This window comes from Ictidomys tridecemlineatus, chromosome 5 (assembly GCF_052094955.1).
Source record: "Ictidomys tridecemlineatus isolate mIctTri1 chromosome 5, mIctTri1.hap1, whole genome shotgun sequence".
Taxonomy (NCBI): domain Eukaryota; kingdom Metazoa; phylum Chordata; class Mammalia; order Rodentia; family Sciuridae; genus Ictidomys; species Ictidomys tridecemlineatus.
In genome coordinates this window covers 148,156,142-148,179,147 of record NC_135481.1, presented here as the reverse complement: position 1 = coordinate 148,179,147, position 23,006 = coordinate 148,156,142, and the positions used below count along the sequence as shown (strand labels likewise).

Here is a 23,006-nt window from a genome sequence, read left to right as displayed (position 1 = left end):
GTCAGGGGTGTCAGTGAAAAGTGTCCAAGAGAAGAAGCTGCCTCTCAGATAAGGATGGGAATATCTGCCCAGTGGGTCAGTGTGCTTGGAAGCCATCCTCCTGCGTGGGGGAGGCTGCTGCCCACAGGGAGGTGGCAGGCATCACAGGCCACCATGGCTGCACACAGAGAGAGATCCCATACCAGAACCAGGGAGAAAAGCCTGTCCCTCCTCCACGTCACTCTAGTGCATTGTACCAACAAAGCTTAGCTTCATGCCTGCTTGACTGGAGATGTTAATGCTTCCTATGCCTTCCGGTTTACATCTTGAATCCTTTCATTTGAACTTGGACTCCCTCTAGCATTTTTCATGATGTAGCTCTTTGCTAACAAACTTTCTCAGTTTTTGTTTATATGTGAAAGTCTTATTTTCCTGTCATTATTGAAGGACAGTATGGAATTCTGGTTGGCAGTTTTATTTTATCTATTTTATTGAGCACTTTGAATATACCAGTCCAGTGTGTTTTGATAAAAAAAAAAAAAATCTGACGATCTTATTGAAGATGTCTTCTGTGCGGTATTTCTCTGCTCCCTTGGTTCTTCCACATGTATGTTGACAGTTTCATTTTAATGTGCCTCAGTGTGGGCCCCTGCGTCTTTATCCTACTTGAAGTTTGCTGATCTTGAATTTGTAGCTTCGTTTCTTTTTTCAAATTCACAAAGGTTTCAGTCATTATTTCTTCATATCATCTCTTTACCAGCTTTTCTCCTCCTTTTGAGACTTCCATAATGTATACATGAGTCCACTTGATGGTGTTCCACAGATCTCTTCTATTCGCTTTTCTTTCTTCTTTCTTTCTTTCTTCTCAGGATTGATCATTTCTATTTTCCTCTATTCAAGTTTGCAGATTCTTTCTTTGGCCTGCTAAAATATGCTTAGTTTGGTTATCAAACTTTCCAATCCTCCAAATTTTATTTTTCTTTCCTTTTTAAATTTCGATTTATTGGTATTCTCATTTTGTTCATAATTTTCTTCCTGTTTTTGTCTGTGTTTTCCTCAGCTCTTCACTATCTTTAAGACAGTTGTTCTGAAGTTGTTCTGTCTACTAAGTCCAACATCTGGGTTTCCTCAGGAAAATTCTACTCAGGTATTTCATTCCTTTGAATAAGCTGTGCTTTTATGTGTCTTTGTATGCCTTGTGATTTTTTTTTTAACTGAGAACTGGACATTTGAATTTTATAGTAATTTGGGGTTTGATGTGTTTGTTTAGTTTGTTTTGTTATGGTTGGATGGTATCAGCCATGTCAGGAATGAAGTGAAAGCTTAAGGCTTCCTCAGGTCTTTTCTCGGCACGAATCTTTTCCTGAGCATGCCTCATAGCCTTCTAACTTCTCCTAGGTATTCAGTTGTGTTTAATCCTTCAATGTCTTAAATAGAAAACAAAAAAGTGCTGCTCCTTTAAATCTTCTGGAAGCTGTTTTACCTGGTGAGCGTTGTAACAATGTCAGCCATCCTCTGTGTCTGTACCTCAGCAATCAAAAGCAGCATTCAGAACACAGAAACTGGATATTTGGAGGATCAGGTCTTCATCCTCTGCCCCGGCTCCATCAAGCTACATCTTGGCTGCTTACCATGGGACTGGGGAGTGGAGGATGAATAGTAACTGCTGTCACATTAAAAGTTAATATTGACCAAAATTAACTGTAACTCACTAGTCAGTCTCTCTCCTGGAACCCAAACACTTTCGAATAAACTTCAGAATTTAAAAATAGTTACTTCAGACAGTTTTTGCCCATTCAATTGTTGTCTAGGTTGACAGACGGATTCCTGGCACTTCCTACTCTGCCGTCATCCCTGACTCTCCCTTTCCTTCCCCCCCTCATTCATTGTAAGGTACATTCTAATAATATAGTTCAATGCAGTCTATTGTTTATCAAGACCATCCTGTTTGGGGTTCTCCACTAGACACTGAAGGAGAAGAAGAGGGAGACAGGCACCCAGTTCACCATTTCACATGGCTGATGGATGGTAAGAAGCTTCCGACAGACCCAAAGAAGATGAGGAAAGGCTGTGGATAGGAAAAAATGTATGGTAGAGATAGCCTCAGGGATGGAAGAGAGTTAAGGGTGGGGCATGGGGATGACGGTGCAGTAAGCTAGAAAGAGGGGCTGGAAGGTTGGACGCAGAGAAGCAGCAGCACAAACCGATATGGAGGACGGCATGCTGAAGCACACAAGGCATCGGGCGGTCTTCTGCTCTCGAGGTCCGTGTTCTCCTGGATCCAGGACCTCCATTAAGTCGTGACCCTTTTCCTCTCCACCTACCCACTGACAGGTGTAAAGATGGTAGGATGTAAGTGGGTCAGACCGATGTAAATCTAGAGAAAGCACTTGGTGGAAATGGATGGAACTGAAGGTGAAATGAATGAAGTTCAGTGACAACTCAGGGAATTAATTCCATGACAGGCACAAATAACAGTCAAGGTGTACAGGAATTGGATCTTTTCTGATTCTTTTAGAAACCAGCCAAATTTATATTTTTAACTCCATTCCAGTCCATTTGGGGTCCTAAACCATTTAGTCTTTGCACCACTTTTTCCTCAGAGTCTGAATCTGTAATCTGTGAGAATGTGTCTGGTCCTTGTTACATCTTGTGCTTTCATTTGTTAGAATGGCTGTCACAAAGTTTCACATACTAAGAGGCTTAAACAATAGAGATTTATTTTCTCATGGTTTCAGAGGCTTGAAGTCCAAGATCAGGATGTCGTCGGGGCTGGTCCCTCAAAGGAGCCTAATGAGTCCCTTTTCCATGCCTTCCTCCTAGCTTCTTGTAGTTTGCTGGCATTTTCTGGTGTTCCTTGGAGTGTAGAAGCATCATCTTGATCTCTTCTTTCATCTCATGGCATTCTCCCTGTCTCCAGATTTCCCTTTTTATAAGGACACCAGTCCTATTGGATTAGGGATTCATTGCACCCCACTATAACTTCATCTTAACTAATTGCATCAGGAATGGCCTTATTTCCCAATAAGGTTACATTCTGAGGTCCTGGGAGTGAGGACTTCAGCATGAATTTGGGCAAGAAGGACACAGTGTAACTTGTAACATCCTTTGCTACAGCTCTTCCTGGTCCCCAGTCATGGAAACTTACCTGTTGCTATGGAGATGTCTCTGCTGCTGGCCCATATGGCTCTTTGGGTCCAGCCCCTCTCCTCTTCCACAAAGTGCTTTATGGCACAGGAGTACATCCATTCTGTCCATGCTTGGGCCCAGAGTTGTTGGGGAGGTGGTCTGACATTCAGTCTGCGTAAATATACTATGCAGTCATTTTTCTGAGGTCTGGCTGCCTGCCTGGTGTTCTAAGAAGGATACAGAACACAAGAACCCTCTGTTCTCAAATCCTATAAACCTTTTAGAGGTTTGGCCATTTCTTAACTTGAGCCTAACTTGGAGACTAGAACTCAGAGCCTCCCAACAGAGCTACCAGAGTATGTAATCACCCAGGCTCCTTCCACTCCCAGGAAAGGGGATTGCCTTCCTGTACATATGCAGACACAGAGGTATGAAGGGAGCCTTTCTTCTACCTGAGACGTTTTGTGTAAGACATCTGTGTAGACCAGGAGCTGGCAAACTATTGTCCCTGTAGCAAATCTGGCTTACCATCTGGTTTTATAAATAAAGTTTTATTGGTACACAGTCGCACTTACTTATTTACATATCACCTCTGGATGTTTTTGTGCTACAGTGGCAGAGTGGAATAGTTGCAACAGAGGCTTTATGACCCACAAGACCAAAAATGTTCACTACCTGCTCTTGATTTGTTAAAAAAAAAAAAAAATCTCACTGACCTTTTCTGTGAACTTTTATGACACAAAAGCGTAAAGACTTCTACCACTTTCTGCTTTTAGATCTCTCTCCTAAAGCCATAATCACTGGGTGGCCCTGCCATTTGAACATGGGAAATGGCACAGGGAAAAGCATATTGCAAAAGAATCATTTAATGTGTTCAAAATGTCTTGCTGCCAACAGGTACGTGCAGTTTGTGAAAACTCGTGGAACAGAACAGTTGTGATTTGAGCCCTTTTCACCCTTATGATGAATTTCAACCGAAAGTAGAGAGTACAGAAAAAAAAGAAAGAAATCAATCTTATTCTTTCCTAATGTTCTTGGCATCTTGAAGATCAATGGAACCATTGAGGTTGCCTTGGGTAGAGTCCTCTGAGGACAACACCCCAGGGCCAGGAGCTGGGCAGAGCCATGCTTTGTCCAGAGAGATCAGTGTCTTGCTGCTCTACTTTGATTCCCCTCTACACATGTGGACTTGGCCAATGAACCCAGCCAGGTCTCCAGAATTGCTTAAAATCCCATCTAGGCACAGAACACTGGGGACTCAAGACTGTGGCACTGACCATGTGTGAAGTCACACTGGCCCTGATTAAGATGGCACAGCCAGGATCTAAATGGTCTCCACCAAAAGCCCATGAGCTAGTGAATTAATCATTCTGATTCTATTCATCATAAAGTAAATGAGAGCATTTATTTACTCATCTTGAAACTTGGTAACCTCTAGAGTATCCTAGGAGTCATTTAAAGATCTTCATTTTAGAAAAGTAAGAAAAGAAAAAACACCAAATTTCCCTTGGAGTTGTCTGTATTACATACACATCTTTGCTGAACTGATGTTGCTGTGTTCTGTTTCCAGATGTCCTTGATTTACAGTCCGTGGATGCATTTTTCTCATGGCTCACTGAAACATGCCTTCAGTGTGGGGCTGGGGTTGCCCAGGATGGTCTGGAAGAGCAGAAGGGGTTGCTTGAGGGATCTCTTCCCATGCATGTCTGCTCTGGCAAGAGGGACAGCTGAGAAGTACCCCTGCTGTTTGCACAGAACAACTGGCTAACGCAGACCTCCTTCTCCCTTCTAGCCCTGGACCTGGAGGCACACACTGCCTGGGTGCCAGCGTGGAGCATGCCGTCTGCGAGAGTCTGCCCTGTCCCAAGGGTCTGCCCAGCTTCCGAGACCAGCAGTGCCAAGCACACGACCGACTGAGCAGCAAGAAGAAGGGCCTGTTGGCAGCAGTGGTGGTTGATGGTAAAGGCACATGCGTGGCAATTCACAGTGGCTTCCTTCCCCACTCCCCCAAGCACAATAAAAACCACCTGAGGAGACTCTTAGGACCCACCTCAACCCCGCCAGACCCACCAGCAGAATGCTCCAGTGCTATGCCCACACCAGCCCTGGCCTCCCTTCTGGAGCAGGGGCTTGACCTTGAGTGACCCAGCTCTCTAAGAGCTCCCAAGGCAGCTCTCAAGGCAGTGGGTCATATTCATCCTGTCCTCCCATTTGTAGCAACTTGGGAATTCAGGAAGCCTGCCCCCTGCATCATGTACTGAGGGACAAGGACAAAGTTGGAGAACAAGGCTTTATAGGAGTGGGAGTGTGTTTGCCTATGTGCTACTTGGCTTTCCAACATTCGTGCTTTCCTGCATTGCTTGTCATGGTTTATTTTGGATTGACTTTTACTCTTTGGGCTGTTGGGGGAAATTTTAAAGACAGTGTAGAAATGGGAAAGATGATAATAAGCACAGGTCACATTTTCTTTCCAAGGATTTTCTTCCAAATCAAGAGACTACACCCCCAGGCTGTTGCCAGAATTTCTAATGACTGATAAAATTCGAGGTGGTGGCTCATGTTTGTTTATTGTAAGTGAGGAGACCTCAGGGTCTAGTTCGGGTTGTTTTCTTCCCCCCCCCCCCCCCCCCCGTAAAACTCTTCCTTTTCAGGAAACAAGACTTTGTGTTGTAATGCTGACAATATGGTCCCATTTACCAATCATACCGCATGCCAGGCACACGTTAGCTCTACATACATCATCTCATTGAATATGCAAAACAAGCTGTGCAGAAGATGAGAGGTGACAGGTTACGTGACATGTCTAAGCTCCTACAGCTGACAAGAGGCAGGGAGGAAGCCAACCCCAATTCCAAAGAAGTAAAGTTGATTCTAAAAATAACCAGTTATCATCTGGCTCCCAATGCTTGAAGAAGACAGAAACCATGACTTCATGGGTGCAGAGTGAGGGAGACCTAAGAAGAACTAAAGCAACTGGGCCTGGTTTTCAGACAACTTCTAAAGTATTTTACAGAAGAATGATGTTTTGGCACCAGGTCTTGGGTTTTTTCCCTGCGATGGGAAGAACCTTTGAAGTCTCCATTTTGCTCTCTGAGATTACAAGTTCATATGTACACAGCTGTTTGAGGGTAGCAGGCCTCACCAGCAACAGCAGCTTCAGCTTCTCAGCTTTTAGCCCAAAAGCCTGACCCATCAACTTTGAGCTGAACTGTGAAATGACACGTGATGTTCTAAGTGACAGCAGGTAATACCAACCAGCTCATGTGGGGACTCAGAAGTATTGGAGAGCTCCCCCGACATTTTCCTTATTTAAAAAGAGCACCACCTCTGGGGACTGGGTAATTGTAGCTGCACTACAAGAGGAGACCAGGGCCTTCCCACCATCTCAGGCACATTCTGACTCCTAATCTGGAGCAAGATAGTTGCAAAGAGAGCCTGCCATTCTTCCAACTCAGTGGCCTTTCCTGATGAAAAGCAGCCTCTTTCTGAACCTGCAGCTGTGCCCAAAAGGCCAGATAAAGACACTTTTTGACCTCCTTTTTGTCGTCTCCCTCATTACTGAAGCCAGAAGAGATCAAGTCTAAGACAGACTCACCCCTTTTTCACCACCACTCACCTCTGTGCATGAGGTTGTTATTCTTTCTTTGGTTGCTTGCTTCACTTTTAAGTTCTCCTGCCTTATTTTTTCAATGCAGAAATCCCACTTCAATGTCTGTTTTTCCAGAGATTTCTCCAAGTCCAGCTTAAACTTCTACTTTACTTCTAACCACTTTTGGATGGCTGAGCTCTCTGGTTGCCTTATCATCACAGTGGCTGAGACTTCTGTCTGCCCGGATCCCCTATCCAGGAAGCCTCACAGAGGCTCTATGGAGACCTTGCTGGGTTTAGAATACTTCTTTTCACTCACTTGCTTTTGATTTCTTTCTGTCCAAGTAATAACTCACTATAGCTATGGTGCCACTGCCTTTGATCTGAAAAGTACAACCCAATTTGATAAGGACAACTAACGGGCCATAAGTGTTTTGCCCTTGAAGGAGAGACCCCAAGTTCAGGGCTTTGCTCTGGTGACTCGACACGTTCTCCTCTGGGGTGGAATCATCGTGACTTCTTGCATATTTGGCTTCATTTCTCTCTCAAATATAAACAGAAGCCAGCTTTTTTAAAGGAGCATTTCACAAGGGTGAACACAAAATAATAAATGGCCAATTCAGAAGGCAGATCATAAGTGTTCTTCTCAAAACTCACTTTATAAAAGGCACAATTCTAGCTCAGCCGTGATAGGAACGATTCCTGTGGTTGGGCTCCGGGCTCTTCTGAAGCCCATTATGACTACCCTATTCATAACATTGCTATCGCTGCGGAATTCTTTGGCGAGTGACGCATGGTTCAAGAAAGGAGAAGCAATATTTTTTCTTTTCTCTCTCCCCCTCCCTCTCTCTTTTTTTTTTTAAAGAATTCTTGCAGAGGTAGACTTTCCAAGGGGGAACTCAGGACCACAAGTCCATACCACCTCCAAAAGAAGACAAAGGCTCTCCTTAGAAAAGATTTCTATGTGGAAAAGGCTTCAGACAGAAACCCATTGAGGTGGCCAGTTGCCAAACCCACCCTGTTCCTGCCTTCCCCATGGAATCTCATGGACGTGGAAACCTTTAAAGGTTCAGTCCTCTCTACCCAGGCCAGCAGCAGGCTGCATGCCCATCTCGGTGTCAGAAGGCTTAGCGAAGGCCGAATCTAAACATGGTGGTGTAGTCCCAGCTCCTTCTCCCTGAAATTGCAGCAACCCCTCGGGATCTGAGCGTCTGGGGGATGAGGGACGTGATCGTTAGGGCTCTCTGTCTCCAACTCAGCCAGGCTTCCCAGAGCTGCTTAATGAAAAAGAAGGAAGCTGTGGCAAACATGCAGAGTATCTCAGAGGACCTAAGGGCCAAATGAGGGTCTGGGCCCAGGGCCTCTGAAAATGTCAGGACCTTCCTCCATGGCCTCCACTGTCCTGACCAGCTGCCCCCATTGCAGACCGTCTCTCATAGCTTGTCTGTGTGCAGGCTGATAGAGCAGCCCACAGCACCTCTTAGGTCAATCCACATACCTTATCCAAATCCTTTGGGGCCAGGTATGGTTCTGAATTAGAGAATTTTAAGGTTATAAAGGTAATAACAGTACATCAACCAAATATGAATATACCTGGTGAGATCCTGGGAGCCACCCTGTGGTAAGACATACAGATATCTCTACCAGGAAACCTAAGGAAAGCCTCACTGAGGAAGATACTAACTCGTGTTAGTCAAGGATGATTTTGCTTCCAAATATGTTTGCAAGTGTTTCCAAATATAAAGAAACACTTGAACTTTTCAAAGCTTTTTATATTTCTTTATTTAAGAGCTTTTTATTTTTCCACAAGCCTTCCTTGGGATCCATCAACCATGAGGATAAATAAGCTCTTTAAATTCCAGTACTGAGATCTCAGGAGAGAGGCTCTGATTGATCTGGCCACAGTTAGGTAATCACTCTTGGTCCAGTCAACAGAGCTAACCGTCAGGCCCTTGAGAAGCCAGTTTGCCCACAGACAGACCATTCTTGGTCAGGATTTCGTCTCAGCACACACCAGCCATGCAGGAGACTGGAGGAATGTGCCAAGTGTCTTTCTTTTAAGCGTGTGACTGTATTACGTTTGAGAATTTTTGACCACTTTCTGTATTACTAGAGATATAAGAGTATTAACACTGCTCAAAACTGAGACTCACCATCCCATGTTACTTATTAGGGTCTTTAATCTCTGAGATTAATTTTCTTAACTATGAAAGCCTAAAGAGGAATATAATAGAGAGTTCTGAAGAGCTCGGACCACCTCCTCACATTTCAAAAAGGTTATATCCTCAGTCCCTCTGGGAGATAGTGCTGGAGGTGGGGATCGCTCTGAATTGTGAGTGGCATCCTTAGAAAAAGAGATAAACAAATGGAGGGAGTTCCACCCAAGCCAAGGAAGGAAGCCACACCTCTGGACTCTGTTCTATAGCCCAGGTAACCTAGACTGCCAGGGACATGGAGGGCAGTGTCTATTGGGTGAGAGAGTCAAGGACAGCTGGAGTAGAGTGTACCTTCTTGCCTGGGGTCATGGCCAGTATCCATTAACTGACGTTACTCCTCCTGCTTGTAGTCTCTGCTTGTCTGATTCTCATACCAAAAAAATCAGACAAGTCACCTTCCTTCCTTTTCAGACTGGTTTTACCAACTTTCCTCAAACTAACTAGCCTCTACTTTTCTACCCATATCCCTTTTCCATTTCTACTTGAATGAGAGTATACACTTAGAAACTAGAAATATCTGTGAACCTAGTGACTTATTTTCAGCAATGCCATTTTGCCCCTGGTGTTTTGGTCCCAAGAGTTGTGCATTCAGAGAGTGGGTGGTGATGATAGAGAGCTGGGCTGGAGTGAAGAGGTCGGGTGTGGCCTGATGGCTGAGGACCCATGAATGCACGTTCCGTGTGCTCCACGTGTTCTGTATGCTTGTCTGTATTATAGACAAATGAACAGCATGCACCTGAAATGTGTAGACACAACTTAGCATGCTGTCTGGCATATAGTTGATCATAAATGTTATATATGATTTTGTCATAATCAATACCATTGCTATGGAATATCATTTACTCCCAGTGTTGAGTTTGGACTTCAGCGTAATGGTAATTAACATCCACAATTTCAAAGCCCTTTGATTAAGCCCTTTCTTTACCATGAAACTTTAGGGTTAGTACAATATGAGCAGTAGACACCCAGCCCATTCAGACTAAAGGACCGTGTTGCTTGATCTCCCCCTCTGGTTCCTACAGATGCTCACAGGGAACCTCAAATGCTCCCCCACCAAAACACCTCAGTGGTATTGTCAGATGAGCTTCCTAGAAGTCAATTTCAATTTATGTCTCCATCTTCCATAGTTCTACTGGCCGCTTCCTTGGGCCATTCTCTCCAAATGGAGAGCCAGCCACCCACAACCTGCCAGCATAGTAAATGAGTCATTCCTTCTAGGGTTAAGTCCAGCCCTCCCAGAGCTCATTCATTTCATGGGACTTGCCACATTTTACCTTATCCAGGATTTGTTCCATTCTTATCCTTTTTTTTTTTTAATTTTTAAAAATTTTTTTCAGAGAGAGATTTTTCAAATCTTTAGTTTTTAGTTTTTGGTGGACACAACATCTTTATTTTATTTTTATGTGGTGCTGAGGATCGAACCCAGCACCCCACGCATGCCAGGCGAGTGCGCTACTGCCACATCCCCAGCCCCATACTTTGTCCTTGAGACCAGTAGGGCCTCGAAAAGGATGCTTCATTTATTCTTCTTTCCCCAGCAGAGCCTACAGAGTACCTCGTGTGAGGGAGGGGCTCAGGCCAAGCTTGTTGGTTGAGTAAGTGTTGAAGCATCATTATGTGGCCAGTGTACGGAGGTTTTCCCCCACAGTGAGCTGAAAGAATTGAATTGAGCACTTCCTTCAAATCCCTGGAGCTTCTTTCTAGTTCTTTAAGGTGATCTCCCTCTGAATGGGTTGACCAGTGACTGTCATCCAATCATAAAAGATCAAGACAGCATCTGTGTGACAAGGACCCTCCAGCTAAAATGCCAAGGTCCTCCAAGTCCCCATAAGCTACATAAGCTCTTCTCTGTCCATGCCTTTGCTCAACCCAAACCCCCAGAGGGACCCACTGAGAAAGGCTGATAGTGTAGAAAAGGGCCCAGCAAGGCAGCAGAAAGGTCTTTCTCTCCCTGGAGGTTTCCTTTGTGATATAATACCATAAATGGCATTAGGATTAGGTCACTGTGAGAAAAGGTCTGTTCCTCTTGCTCAGATACAGAAAATAAAATCTCATCATCTGTTAAAAAAAATATTTACCAATTCCTCTTGTGAGTTTAGGTTTTAGACCTAGTCTGGTCCCTCTCCCGTCCAAGGATTCCCATTCCATCCGTGCTTCAGACTGAAGGCATAGGTTAAGAATTCCTTATGCCAAATGCTTTGGACCAGAAGAGAATTTTTTTTCTTTGAGGTGAGGATACTTACATATACATAGTGAGATATCTTGAGGATGGGAACCTAATCTAAATATAAAATGAGTGTTTCCTATTCACATAGCCTGAAGGTAATTTTACACAGTGTTTTTAGTGTGCCTGAGTTTTGACTCTTGCTATTTCATGAGGTCAAGTGTGAAATTTTCCATTTGGAGCACCTTGGATTTTGGATTTTCAGATTAGGGTGCTCAACCTATAATTAAAATTCATCCTGTTTCCATGTGCAATGGGGCCTGCCTTGTAAGAATAGGTTTATATATGGAATTTGTTCAAATAATTATAGGACAACAAGGGGCTTTAAAGGAAATGTATGGAAAGTGCACATAGAGGGGCCTGTCCTCCATGTCAGAGCAGGTAGGAGAAGGGAGAGCTCTGGGCTAGAAGTTTCCAGGGTCGTGGGAGATTTATAGAAAGCCAAGTACAAGGATGGATTTGCAGGCAGAGGAAACAACCTAGGCAAACTTATGAGAGCCGGACACTCACGTGATTCCAGGAGCAGCGGGAACCAGAGTTTCCATTCTGCCTGGTGACACAGCCAGTGGCCCCTGTGTCACCTTTCTGTACCTTATTCCTGCTCAGTTTCTTCTAGGACCCTTATGCCTCATACCATAGCTCTGCAGCTGTTACCCAGCCTCTGGGGCAACCCTAAAGCTTTTAGTGAAAGCCACTGTCATCAAGACCCCATGGATCTCACTGCACTCACCCAGGGACATTCTCATTCACCTTTCCCTCCTTCCCTGCCCCCGCTCTAGCAGTGGCTCCTGGGCTCTCCCTTAACACATAGTCAACTTGCATAGAGGTACCTTTGTTCACCTGATGTGTTTATTTGTAAAGGATAAAGAGAATCTGGAAGAAAACCCACACTGTCGGTTACCTGAGTCTGAGGGTGTTGACCCCTGTGCTGTGTCAGGTGTTCAGAGGAGCTGGTACCTGTATCTGAAGATGCACACAGAGCTTCAGGGACTTGTATCTACCTTGCCAATCTCTTCCTTGGGCTTGCCCATCGCCCATGTGTGCCTCTTCTTGCAAGGCCCACATGTTTTTCCCCATGTCAACATCTGCCAATCTTTCCCTCCTCAGATAAGCCGTGTGAGCTCTACTGCTCACCCCTTGGGAAGGAGTCCCCGCTGCTGGTGGCTGACAGGGTCCTGGATGGCACTCCCTGTGGACCCTACGAAACGGACCTCTGCGTGCACGGCAGGTGCCAGGTGATGTGCTTTTCCTTATGTCCTGAGTGGGGCCTTGGAGAGAGGATCCCTCTCCCCAAGGGGGGATCATCGTGGAGTCAAGCCATGGTGGGAGGTTGGGGGAGTGGATTTCTCAAGGAGGCACCTGACGGTCCTCCTTTCAGCAGCCAGCTGCACCTGGCCCACTCCCCTGCCCTGGGCAGTGACTGAGCCTAAAGCCCAGATGGAGTCAGATGACTGAAACAGCAGCAGTGTAACCATCTCAAAGCTTTTTCAATTGCTTTAGACATCATGACCATAAAAAAGAGCTGGTAGGTGTTAAAATGAGAATGGAGGATGAATGGAGAAGCTGTGTTCTGTTTGGCTGCACGAGGTTTAGTGAAACTAAGCAACCACCATTGACAAGTTTCACTACCCAGGGAGGTGGATATAGGCCTGGCTTTGGGGCGCACTCCACTCATTGGTATATAGACCCCAAACCTATCAAAATGGGTTGTTAGAACATTGAGAAATTAAGAGAGAAAACCCAAAATTTGAAGGGGGTTGGGAAAGAGGAGAGGAAGATGGGAAACACTCCCTGACCACTCAGATCAATACGAGCATATAGAGGAGCCAAGGAGCCCTGGTGTCTGAGTCACTGTGGCTGCTGTAACAAAGTCCCATAGGCGGGCTGGCATATCAATAATAGAAGTTTATTACAGCTCTGGAGGTAGGGAAGTCCAAGTCAAGGCTTTGGCTGACTTGGTGTCTGAAGAGGGCTTGTGTCTACAGATGGTGACTCTTGGTCTGTCCTTAGAGGGGTGAGAAAGCTCTCTGGAACCTCTTTTATAAGGGCAATGATCCCATTATGAGAGCTCTGCCTTCATAAACCAATCACCTCCTGAGACCATCACCTTGGGAGTGAGACTTTCAGCACAGGCATTTGGAGGACACCAACATTCAGAGCGTAGCATCCGGGAACCCTCCGTCCTCAGCTTCCATCGCTTGGTCTCGTCATGGCTACAGCCACATTCCCTCAACTGTGCCTCGGCAGGTGAGCCCACCGTGAGCTGTCGGAGATGGTGGCTCAGAATCACCATGCCTCTGGTATAGGATGGAAGACGAGGGCTTCCAATTTTCCTTTGGCCTCCATTCACCAACCCCTGTGAGTCTCATCAAGGAGTTCACTTGCCGAGGGCCATCAAGGAATTAGAAAATTCTGTGCATCAATTCTATTAGAAAAAGAAAAACTGATTCCCAGACACCACATGGCTCTTCCTGCTTCAGTTTCCATACCTTCCAATGCTGACACCTATCCTTAATGCTTAGTTTCAAGGAGGTCTTCATAGTATTTGAAAAAAATGGGAATCCCTGGGGTCTTGGTGGGGAGACACTGTTGTCCTCACTTAATTGTGGGTATACACAAGTTGGTGAATAAGCTTTGGGTCCGCTGGCCCATGCAGGAAGGCAGCAGACCTGCTTTAGTCTCTTTGCTTCCCCATTGCCTGACACAGTGTGTAGACATCAGTGTTTTGTAAGTGAATGATAAACAAAAGGAAGAAATAGATAGAAAGACAACAGCTTGGCTGTTCCTGCAGCAAGCCCTTCAGTGAGAGTGGGTTTTTTCCTGCACAGTCCAAGCCAGTTCTAAAATGAGGCATTTCAGGGGAAAAGCTAACCAATGTCCAGGCCCCTTTGGCACTACCTCACTTTGTTATCAGATACAGATAAGTGTGGCCAATAAACACTTGGTGCTGAGAGTCTTGGCAAGGCAACCCGCCAGGAAAGAAGACAGCAATGAGTTCCTGGATGGGGTGCTCAGGGCTGCTTCCTTGCTGCAAAAAGTGATCCAGAACCTTCCTTTTGGACAATGTGAACAGGATTCTTATGGTTATTACTGAAAAGAAGCAAGGCTGACAGTTATTGGTAAGCCTGCTGGCAAGCCAAGTGCAAGGTTTGTTTTCTTCCTAAACTGCACGCTTGCCTGGGCCACCCTGCTTACTCTTGTGTTATAGACTAATGCCCTAATTCATTTGCTAACAACCTCCCAAATCACAGATCTTATACCTTTAGAGCTGCACCAGCTCAGCAATCCCAGATCCCTTGACAGCATCTTCTATAGTATTCACGCCAATGGGGAGACATTTCTCAGAAACCTGAAATTCTCTAGCCAATTATGAGAGACAATTTCAGGTCCTAGTGGTCTATGCCAATGGGCCTCTTCCATGACCTTATTTTTAATCCCAACCTTTTTATCTGGGGGATTGTCCCTGTAGCTTGACAGTGGAACTGTCAGTCCTCTAGTAAGTGGAACAAGGGCAAAATGTCACTCATGCCATTTGAGTAGCCTTAAATCTGTGGAGGTCTGGTACCATGAAACCCAAGCCTATTCTGCTATTTTGTGGTGTCTTAGCCAATTTGGGCTGCAGTAGCAGAATACCACAGCCTGAATGGCTTTCAAAAATCAGGCATTACATCTTAGTGTTCTGGAAGCTAGAAGTTCAAAATCTAGGTGTTCGCATGTTCGGTTCTGTTTGAGGCCCTTCTTCCAGGTTGTAGACTGCTCACTTGTTGTATCCTCATGTGGTGGCCAATTCTTTTAAAGGCACTAATTACATTCACAAGGGCTCCACCCTCATGAACTAATCACCCCCAAAGGCCCCATCTCTAGATATTGTCATGTTGGGACTTGACATATTCATTGGGGACAGGGGCACAAACATTCAGTACATTGCTGATGTGATAGGAATGACATTAGGGTACATGTCTTCCCATTCCTGGATGCTACTCCATCCCCATGGAACCCTCTTCTAGTAAATCTACAGTGCCTCAGCCACTGTCACCATCATTGCACTTGTTATCAGCTGCACTGAGCCTATGCTAACCAGTGAGTGGGCACAGAAATGTGGACGATGGCATCTTTCCCAATGCTCCGTGGCATGTGATGCTTCTCCGTAGCCTCACCATGCCAGCAAGGAGGCTGCACCTGTGACCTTTCTTATGGATGGATATGCCCTGTTGACCAGCTGCCTCAAAGCATCCCGTTTGTTCTAGCAAAAGGGCCACCTCCTCATAGGTGGCAGCAACACCTGCCTGCCAACACCTCACAAGATTAAAACTCTGAGAAACAGTTTGCTTTCTGAAAGAATTTATACTCCATCTGCCATTTTTCTAACACTATTCTTTTTTAGACAGGTGAAGATTAACCTTAGTTTACTCTTCAGTCAAATCTCACAGAACTCCAAATTATTAAAGGTGTAGTGAATGAAGTTTATCCTAAAATTTTGAGCATACTTAAGATTATAAGTTTAATACAAATACAGTATTTATGCCTCATTCCAGTAACTGCCAACATGGAATGATCTGCATTCCTGTGGTACCAAAGAATGAGTAATGCAAGGAAAATTGGTTAAAGAAAATAATAGTAATCGTAATTTAAGGGGGAAAAAAAACTAACAAATCTAGTGAGCAGAGGAGCTGTATTTATTCACAGATGTATTATTTGACTGCAATGGAGAAAAGGTAGAAACCATTTACATTTTCTTTAAGAGAGAAGTTACAAAAATGCTGCCATTGTTTGCTTACTCACTTTTCCCTATGTTCCCTGAAACTATAAATTTTACTACTTTAGGGTAGCTAAGGAATCCTGGGAAATTTTAGGGATCACAGTAACTAGTTGGTCGGATGCAAGGCTTCAAAATGGCATTGTGAGTAGATTCCACTAAGCTCCAAATAGCAGGCTGATTCAAACCATAATATGAAACATGGAAATACCATTTTATTCCATTTTTATGAGGACTAAGTTGTTTCACTTCAGTGAGTCAAAAATTGCTTAACATGCTGAAATTCAACTTAACAGCACTCATAAAAGTGGGAGGGAATTGGGGGAAGAAACAAACATATTTTAAACATGCCTTATAAATCAGGAGTCCTATCATCCATGATTCCAGTGTTGGACTCCAGAAGCAAAAAACCCAAGGCAACAAGTCTCTGATATATAACTTGCTTCTGGAACTACTAACATAAACTGGGTAGGTCAAAGAGACACATGACTTTGGAGAGTGGATAGATCCAGATAAGCCTGAGACCCAAATATTCTTGATTTTCTTGAACACTGTTATAGCTGATACCCACTGTAGTCAGCCTACTCTGATGAGGGGCATACTTCCTTGGGACCATGATTTGTACATCATACCAATGAACCAAACCAAAATACTTGTAAGCTTCTTCAGTGGAGGAAGTATGTCTGATCAATTTGTGTTCCCCTGTGAGCTGGCTTCCAAGTAAAGTTTTGAAAAAATATATATTTGAAAATATTTGATATATATTGAAAAAAGAACAAAATGATTAGGTAGATAAGGGAAGGAATCAACTGCTCTTAGGACTTTAGTGATTCTAGAATCTGGAGTGCATGTCAATGGACCGTTTTCATTCTCAAGATTTATTGGCCTCCATTTTGTTTTCAAAGGTCTACCCAGTAAGTCAAATTACTGGTGGAATATGGGTCTATCTGGTGGGAATAGGAGAGAATTGTAAGAGACTCCGGCCTCAGAGTACTCTAAGTGAAGAAGGAGTAACAGACATGCAGGACAGTGGACTAGGCATGCATACTTAGGCTTGTATTTCAATAATGCCCTCCTACTTGCTGCTTTTGATACTTTATGACCCTGTGGCTGGTATCTCCAGCCTGTGGTTGCCAAACCTTTATGGATAAACATTTCCATCCAGAACCCCACATCAAGGAATATATACCAAATAAAAACTGTATCAATGAAGAAAAAGAGGCCTGTGGACAAAAGAAATTCTCCACCTCTTTCTGGAGGTCAAAGTGGATGGAAGTGTCATTGCTGGAGCAGAGCAACGGAGGCCAGAATGGATGCAATGGAGAGTTGTAACCAGAAAGAAAGCAGAAGTTAAGAGCCTTGGACTTAGGAATGGTGGGTAGAAGTGACAGATGGCTAAAAATAATGAGCTGAGCCAAGGGCTACATACTATATGGCTGCCCATGCCCGGCCCTGCAGGTAGATCATGGCAGCTGCTTGGTAAAATATCAAGAGGCTGCCTTCTGAAGTATGGGTTAAACTCTTCAGAGAAAGTCAGAGCAGGAGATGTGGCCTCTGTTGCTCAAATAAGCCTCTTACCCTTCTTAGCTGAGGAGTACACTCCAGCTTCCCTCCCACCAGTCCTAAAAAGAAGTCTACCATGCAACCCTGCCCACCCTCAATTACAGATCTCCCTCCATCCATCCTTCTATTCCTCTTTCCCCAAAATGAGTGTTCAACTAGTGATTATCAGCTATTTGAAGAAAACCAACAGCATGGATGAGAAAGACCAAGAAAAATAAACAGAAAAACTGGACCCTGGCAGAAACTTGAGATAATTATGGAATCAAACAAGCATGTGAGCAAAATAATAAAGTAATTTTGAGACATGGAAGAACTCTGAAATTTTATTTTCCATACTGGAGAAATTACGTATAGTGTAGCAAAATGAGAATGAAGTCAAGAAAGAAGAAGATGAGCACGACAGGCCCTAGTGGAAATCACCCAGGAGCCCATAATCCTGACATGACGGCTGCGCAGCAGGCCTGAAATCTGCATTCAGTTAAAATTCAAACAAGAAATCAGGGGTCTCCCTCCAACCAAAGAGATGGGATGAGGCCGTATTTGGAAGATGGCTAACTGAGTTGAAGAAAGCAAGTACTATTTCTTCCAACCAGGAAAGAAAAAAGGAAAACATCCAAAGATAATAAAAATCTATATAAGAAGGACCACCTGGATGAGGCAGCACCAAATGCATTCTCACCATTCACCCAGTGCCCCATTATGTCACAGTGGCAGTCTAGCCACAGCTGGTCTCAACTGCACCCCATTGTCCCAGATCTGTGCAAAAGCCCTGAAAGATGCACCGCAGACAGAATTCAAAGCAAATGCCAAGAAGACTTTGGCAACAGCATAAAGATTATGGACATAAAAGAGAAATAATCCATAGAGACTAAAGCTTGAAATGCTACATTTTCAAAGTGAAGGTATGTATGAGGGCAGATATTATGGCCGATTGAAAATGATCTCACATCACGAAAGAGATACCTGTCTTAATCATAAATCGACACTGCTAATAAAATGAAGTCTGTTTCAATTTTTAAAAAACTTGTACAAGAATGTCCTACTTCCAGTACAAGAGAAGTAAACTGCCTCTGGTTGGGCGAGGAAGTGAGATCAGGCTGGGGATCAAGAAGACAAACACAGAAACCTTTTAGGGGGCAGGGGAAGAAACCTCCTGTTTTATCTGAGGCTCAGCTTGATAAAAGTTCCTCATTTCTATGAATTTGCTGAACATAAAAATTCATGTTGCTAGCCACTGTGTGGGGGTGGGTAGGTGAGAGTAAGGATGCAAAGAATTCTAAAACACCATCCTCCATGCCCGGACAGCCTGAAGCCTGTGAGACCTTAACACTTGGGCCAAAGGAGTGAATTAGAGCCAAGGAAAGATTTGAGTTTTAATGTATCAGAAAGCTCATAGGGTGGAATTTTATTTTTTCATGCATCATGTCTTTGTTGAAGACATTATACATGCTAGGTAACTGTGACACGCACTGAGTGTTCTGTAGGACAGCATGGTAGCTGGGGAGACTTAGATGACACATCAAGACACAGATGGTAACTGGCAATCATCTGCAACACTTTGCTGGAACAGACTTCTCTACAGTGACCTGGAACTCTCTCCCCATCCAAGATACAGACTATGTGAAGTCACAGATGTGATCATTCCAGAGAGGGACCAGAATGTGTGCAGGAGAGAATAAAATCATGTCCTTGAGAGACTCAGTTGGGGGTGTGGCTGAGGAGAAGCACAAACAGGAGTGTGACAGGTCTCTTGGAAGAGATGGCATTTGAGAAAAACCAGCTTAAAGGAATGTGAGGGTCAAAGAGCTGCAGGCATAAGGGAACAAGAGTGAGACCCTGTGATCCAGGGGTAAGGAGGCAGGGAGGCAGACTCTGAGAAAGCAGACCTGATCCAGGGGAATCAGGACCCTGACAGGGCCTGGATTTTTGGAGCATAACAGAGGGATTGAAGCAGAGGAGTGAAGCAATCTTGGACATGGGGGATTGACTGTGGTGGGGGCAGAGTAGAATCAGGGAAAATAGTAAACACCTTGCTGGAGGTGATGGGGACTTGCAGGAGTGGGGCTGGCTGATGCTTGGATTCAGTATACTTTTAGAGGAGGAGGAAAGCAAGATGAGATGGTGAGCACTGGGGTGAGATCATGGAAGGTATTGAATTGCTAAGTGTGGGCATATCCAATAGACAGTGGTGCCCTATGGCCACGCTCTTTTCATGTGATGATTAGTCTGTCAGTGCAGCAGAAAAGCAGTAGTTCACGTCCTGAATAAGAAGGGTCTGAACCAAGAAGTGGGCCTGAGCATGGAGAAGAAATGGACACTAGAGATTTTTAGGTGACAAAACCCAGGCTCAGCAACTAACAATTTATCAAGAAAGCCAAAAGTGGCTTGGAAGTTTCAGGCTCGAGATCGTGTCTATCCATTTCAACATGGTGGTGGGGGTATCCAACTAGAATTAAGAAATAAGAAAAGTCAGACTGGAGCAGCTTCCAAAGTTGGTCCATTGATTCCAGTATCTGGGCTGGAAATTCCAGGAGATTGCTCATCAGATAGTTATGAACATGAGCCTGGGTCATGGAGGGAGACTTGGGTTTAAGAGTTGTCTGCACATGAGAGTGATTGCTAAGTCCAAGATAGGGAAATTAGCAAGAAAGCCAAAGAGGAGCAGGAGGGTAGGAGCATACTCAGGGAGGTGTCCAGGCTCAAGCAATCAAGAAGTGAGAAGAGGGAGGAGGACTAGTTTAAGGAATTGGAAGAACATCAGACAAGAGCCACCTCAAATGGCCATCCCTCCTTGGTCTCTGGACATATTTAGGCACAAGCTTTGATACATCTACTAGTTTCCATGTTGCTGTCGTCCTGTCTTACAATCTTTATCCCCCAGGTTAAGCATGTAGTAGATGTGTAGTGACTTTTTGGATGAATTTATATACAGTCAGCCCTTCATATTGGTAGTTCTGTACCTGCAGATTCAATCAACCTTAGATGGAAAATATTCAGAAAAATAATAGTATCTGTAATGAACATGTACAGATTTTTTGTCATTATCCCCTTAAAAGTAGAATATAACAACTTTTTGTGTAGCATTTATATTAGGTATTAGTTGTATTCTAGATATGATTTAAAGCATAGGGGAGGATGTGTGTAGGTTCTATGCAAAAAAATTTGACTTTGTATATGAGACTTGAGCTTCTCCAGATTTGGATATGTTTGGAGGGAACTTGGAGCCAATCCTTGGTAGAGGTGGGGGTACAAGTGAGTAAAACTGAGGGCAGTATGTGTTTTACACATTCAGCTGCTAGATATGATGATAGAAAGTTGTTTTTCACTGGTGATCTTCAGTAAGGGAACAATTCTGGGTGTGGGTCCAGGACTCACATCCCTGATGACTGATACTTCTCAATTCTGGGAAAAATGGCCACACTGCCCACACACTGTGGCCTTCTCCAGCACACAGGGCTAAGAACTAGAGTTTTTCTAACTCTAGTTAGGAAAACTATGCATGCTTCAGTGGAACTGTCTTGATCAAAAAGACCTGTGTCTTCCTCACCAGCTCTGTTCCATCCTCTCTCCTTTATTAATTATGCCATGGGACACTGTTTTCCCCTCAGACCCCTTGGTATCACACGCACCCTGATTTAGTCAGCAGAACAGAGCGCTGACTAGCAAATGCTGACCAGAAACTTGAAATCTCAGAAGTGGGTAATGGAAATTCCTCTCTTGCAAATGTAGAAAAGTAACTAAGGATCCCCAGGGTGACATGGGAATGTAGAGAGTTAATCACTTGGAGTTTCCTTGGGTTTGATCACCTTTTTCTCTTGGAACACCAAAGCTCATAAATGCAATCATTAAAGCCCCCCTAATGACTTATTTTGTGTTTTATGTAGCTTCAATTTAAAAAAAAAAAAAAAAAAACTCAATGCCTGCCCAAAATATCCTATGTCCCTTTCACAGACTATAGCAAGTGGATAAAGTGCCCCATGGGCAGAATAGTTTGTTTGTTGCCCTTCAGGCCTCAAATTTGCTACTGTCCAGACAGGGACATCCCCATATACCCTTTCTTTAGGTGCAAAAGGTACTCAGGGAATACCAAGAAGCGCACACATTGATCTGTACCAGCCTCCAAGTAACCTGCAGAATTAACTTAAGGGGCAATCTGGTCCGCATTTTTGTTTGAACCTGGTCTGAAAAGCCCTCTTCGCTGGTGCTGAGAGAAGCTGTCTGGACATGTGGGATTATTTACTTTGACCATCTTGAAACTGTTTAATCAAGAAGTCTGGTGTGAGGTCAGAGACTCACTGTGACAGCAGGGATATGGTTAGACATAACAGGAAGGCAGAATAGGAAAGATCTAGAGCTGTGAGCACCTGAGAGAGATGGGGAAGCTAAGAGGGAGCACGTCTAGGGGACACAAAGAAGCCAGGGTGACAGGCCAGTTCTTGTGGTGTTGGCCCTGTGGCTGTACCACAGGCAGACTGGAGACTGACAGTGGGGCTCTGAAGTACCACACAAAGCAGCACACAGCGTGGTCCCCGGGGCATTGGCTAAACGTTCTGCTCTGAGCAAAAAATTATTTTATCTTGGCTGATCTGTGTTCTTAACCTCTGTAGTTTTATACTGAACAACTTCTCAGCAACCAGCTGGCAGGCAAATAAGAATCCAGGTAGCCCCTGCAATGCGCTCTAGTCCCCATGTCCTGTCACAGCCAGCTTCCTTCAGGTCACTGCCCCTGGGTGTTGCCATTGATAGCCAGCTCGCATCTGTGTCTTAGTGTGTCCCCTAACTCTCCCCAGTTGCCATGAAATCTAGTCTTCTGCGTTTGCTCCCTACCTGGCCTCAGGCCACTAACACCTCCAAGTTTGTCCTTTATCTGTTTTTGTACCATGAATGATTTTGATCTGGTTTTTTTTTTCAAAATTCAGGTTTTTTTAATAGTCATTTTGGATTAAATTTGCTCAGCTATCAGCATATCTTAAATTCTTTACTGAAACACATCCAGTTAGCCTATTATTTTTAGACATACAATAGTCACAATTCTTTCCCAAAGAAATTCACGTACCCAAGAACTATTAAATACGAAGACCATTTATCTGACCCTTTGAATAGCAAACCCTAGTAGGATTGTAGGGTGGTCCAAGACCAGCATTGTCAGTGGCACCTGAGAACTTGTTCCAATTGCAAAGTCTCAGGCCCTCCCGGAAGCTCTAGGGATGGGATGTAGCTGTCTGAGTTTTAACTGCCTTTCAGATGATTTTGATGCACACTTAAATTGGAGAACCGCTACCATGAAGAAGCAGAAGATTCTGGTTCCTCTGGAAGCAGTGAGTCAGGTTCCTTGGCCCCCAGGAAGATGCTGTACAGGCAGCTCTGCTCCAAGCCCTGTCCTGCAGATGGGAGTGGCGTGTGAGGAGGGGAGCATATGCCTTGTTCCCTTTCAGGCATCTCTGGAAAGAGCTAAATTGCCTCCACTTGCATTATCTCCAACCCTGGTTTCCTTTATGGTCTAAAACACCAAACCCTAAGCTGAGTGCAGATGTTTTTGTTCTGAAAGTAT

The 23,006-nt window shown here is 44.3% G+C and overlaps 1 protein-coding gene across 1 annotated transcript in view; it reads left to right on the top strand.

Moving 5' to 3' along the window:
• Adamts17 (ADAM metallopeptidase with thrombospondin type 1 motif 17) overlaps positions 1-23,006 on the top strand; it is a 347,529-nt gene that overhangs the window by 222,589 nt on the left and 101,934 nt on the right. The window contains exons 13-14 of the mRNA XM_078051258.1: positions 4,901-5,067; positions 12,244-12,371. Of these exons, the coding sequence (XP_077907384.1) occupies positions 4,901-5,067; positions 12,244-12,371 (295 nt within the window). The remainder of the gene's footprint in view (positions 1-4,900; positions 5,068-12,243; positions 12,372-23,006) is intronic.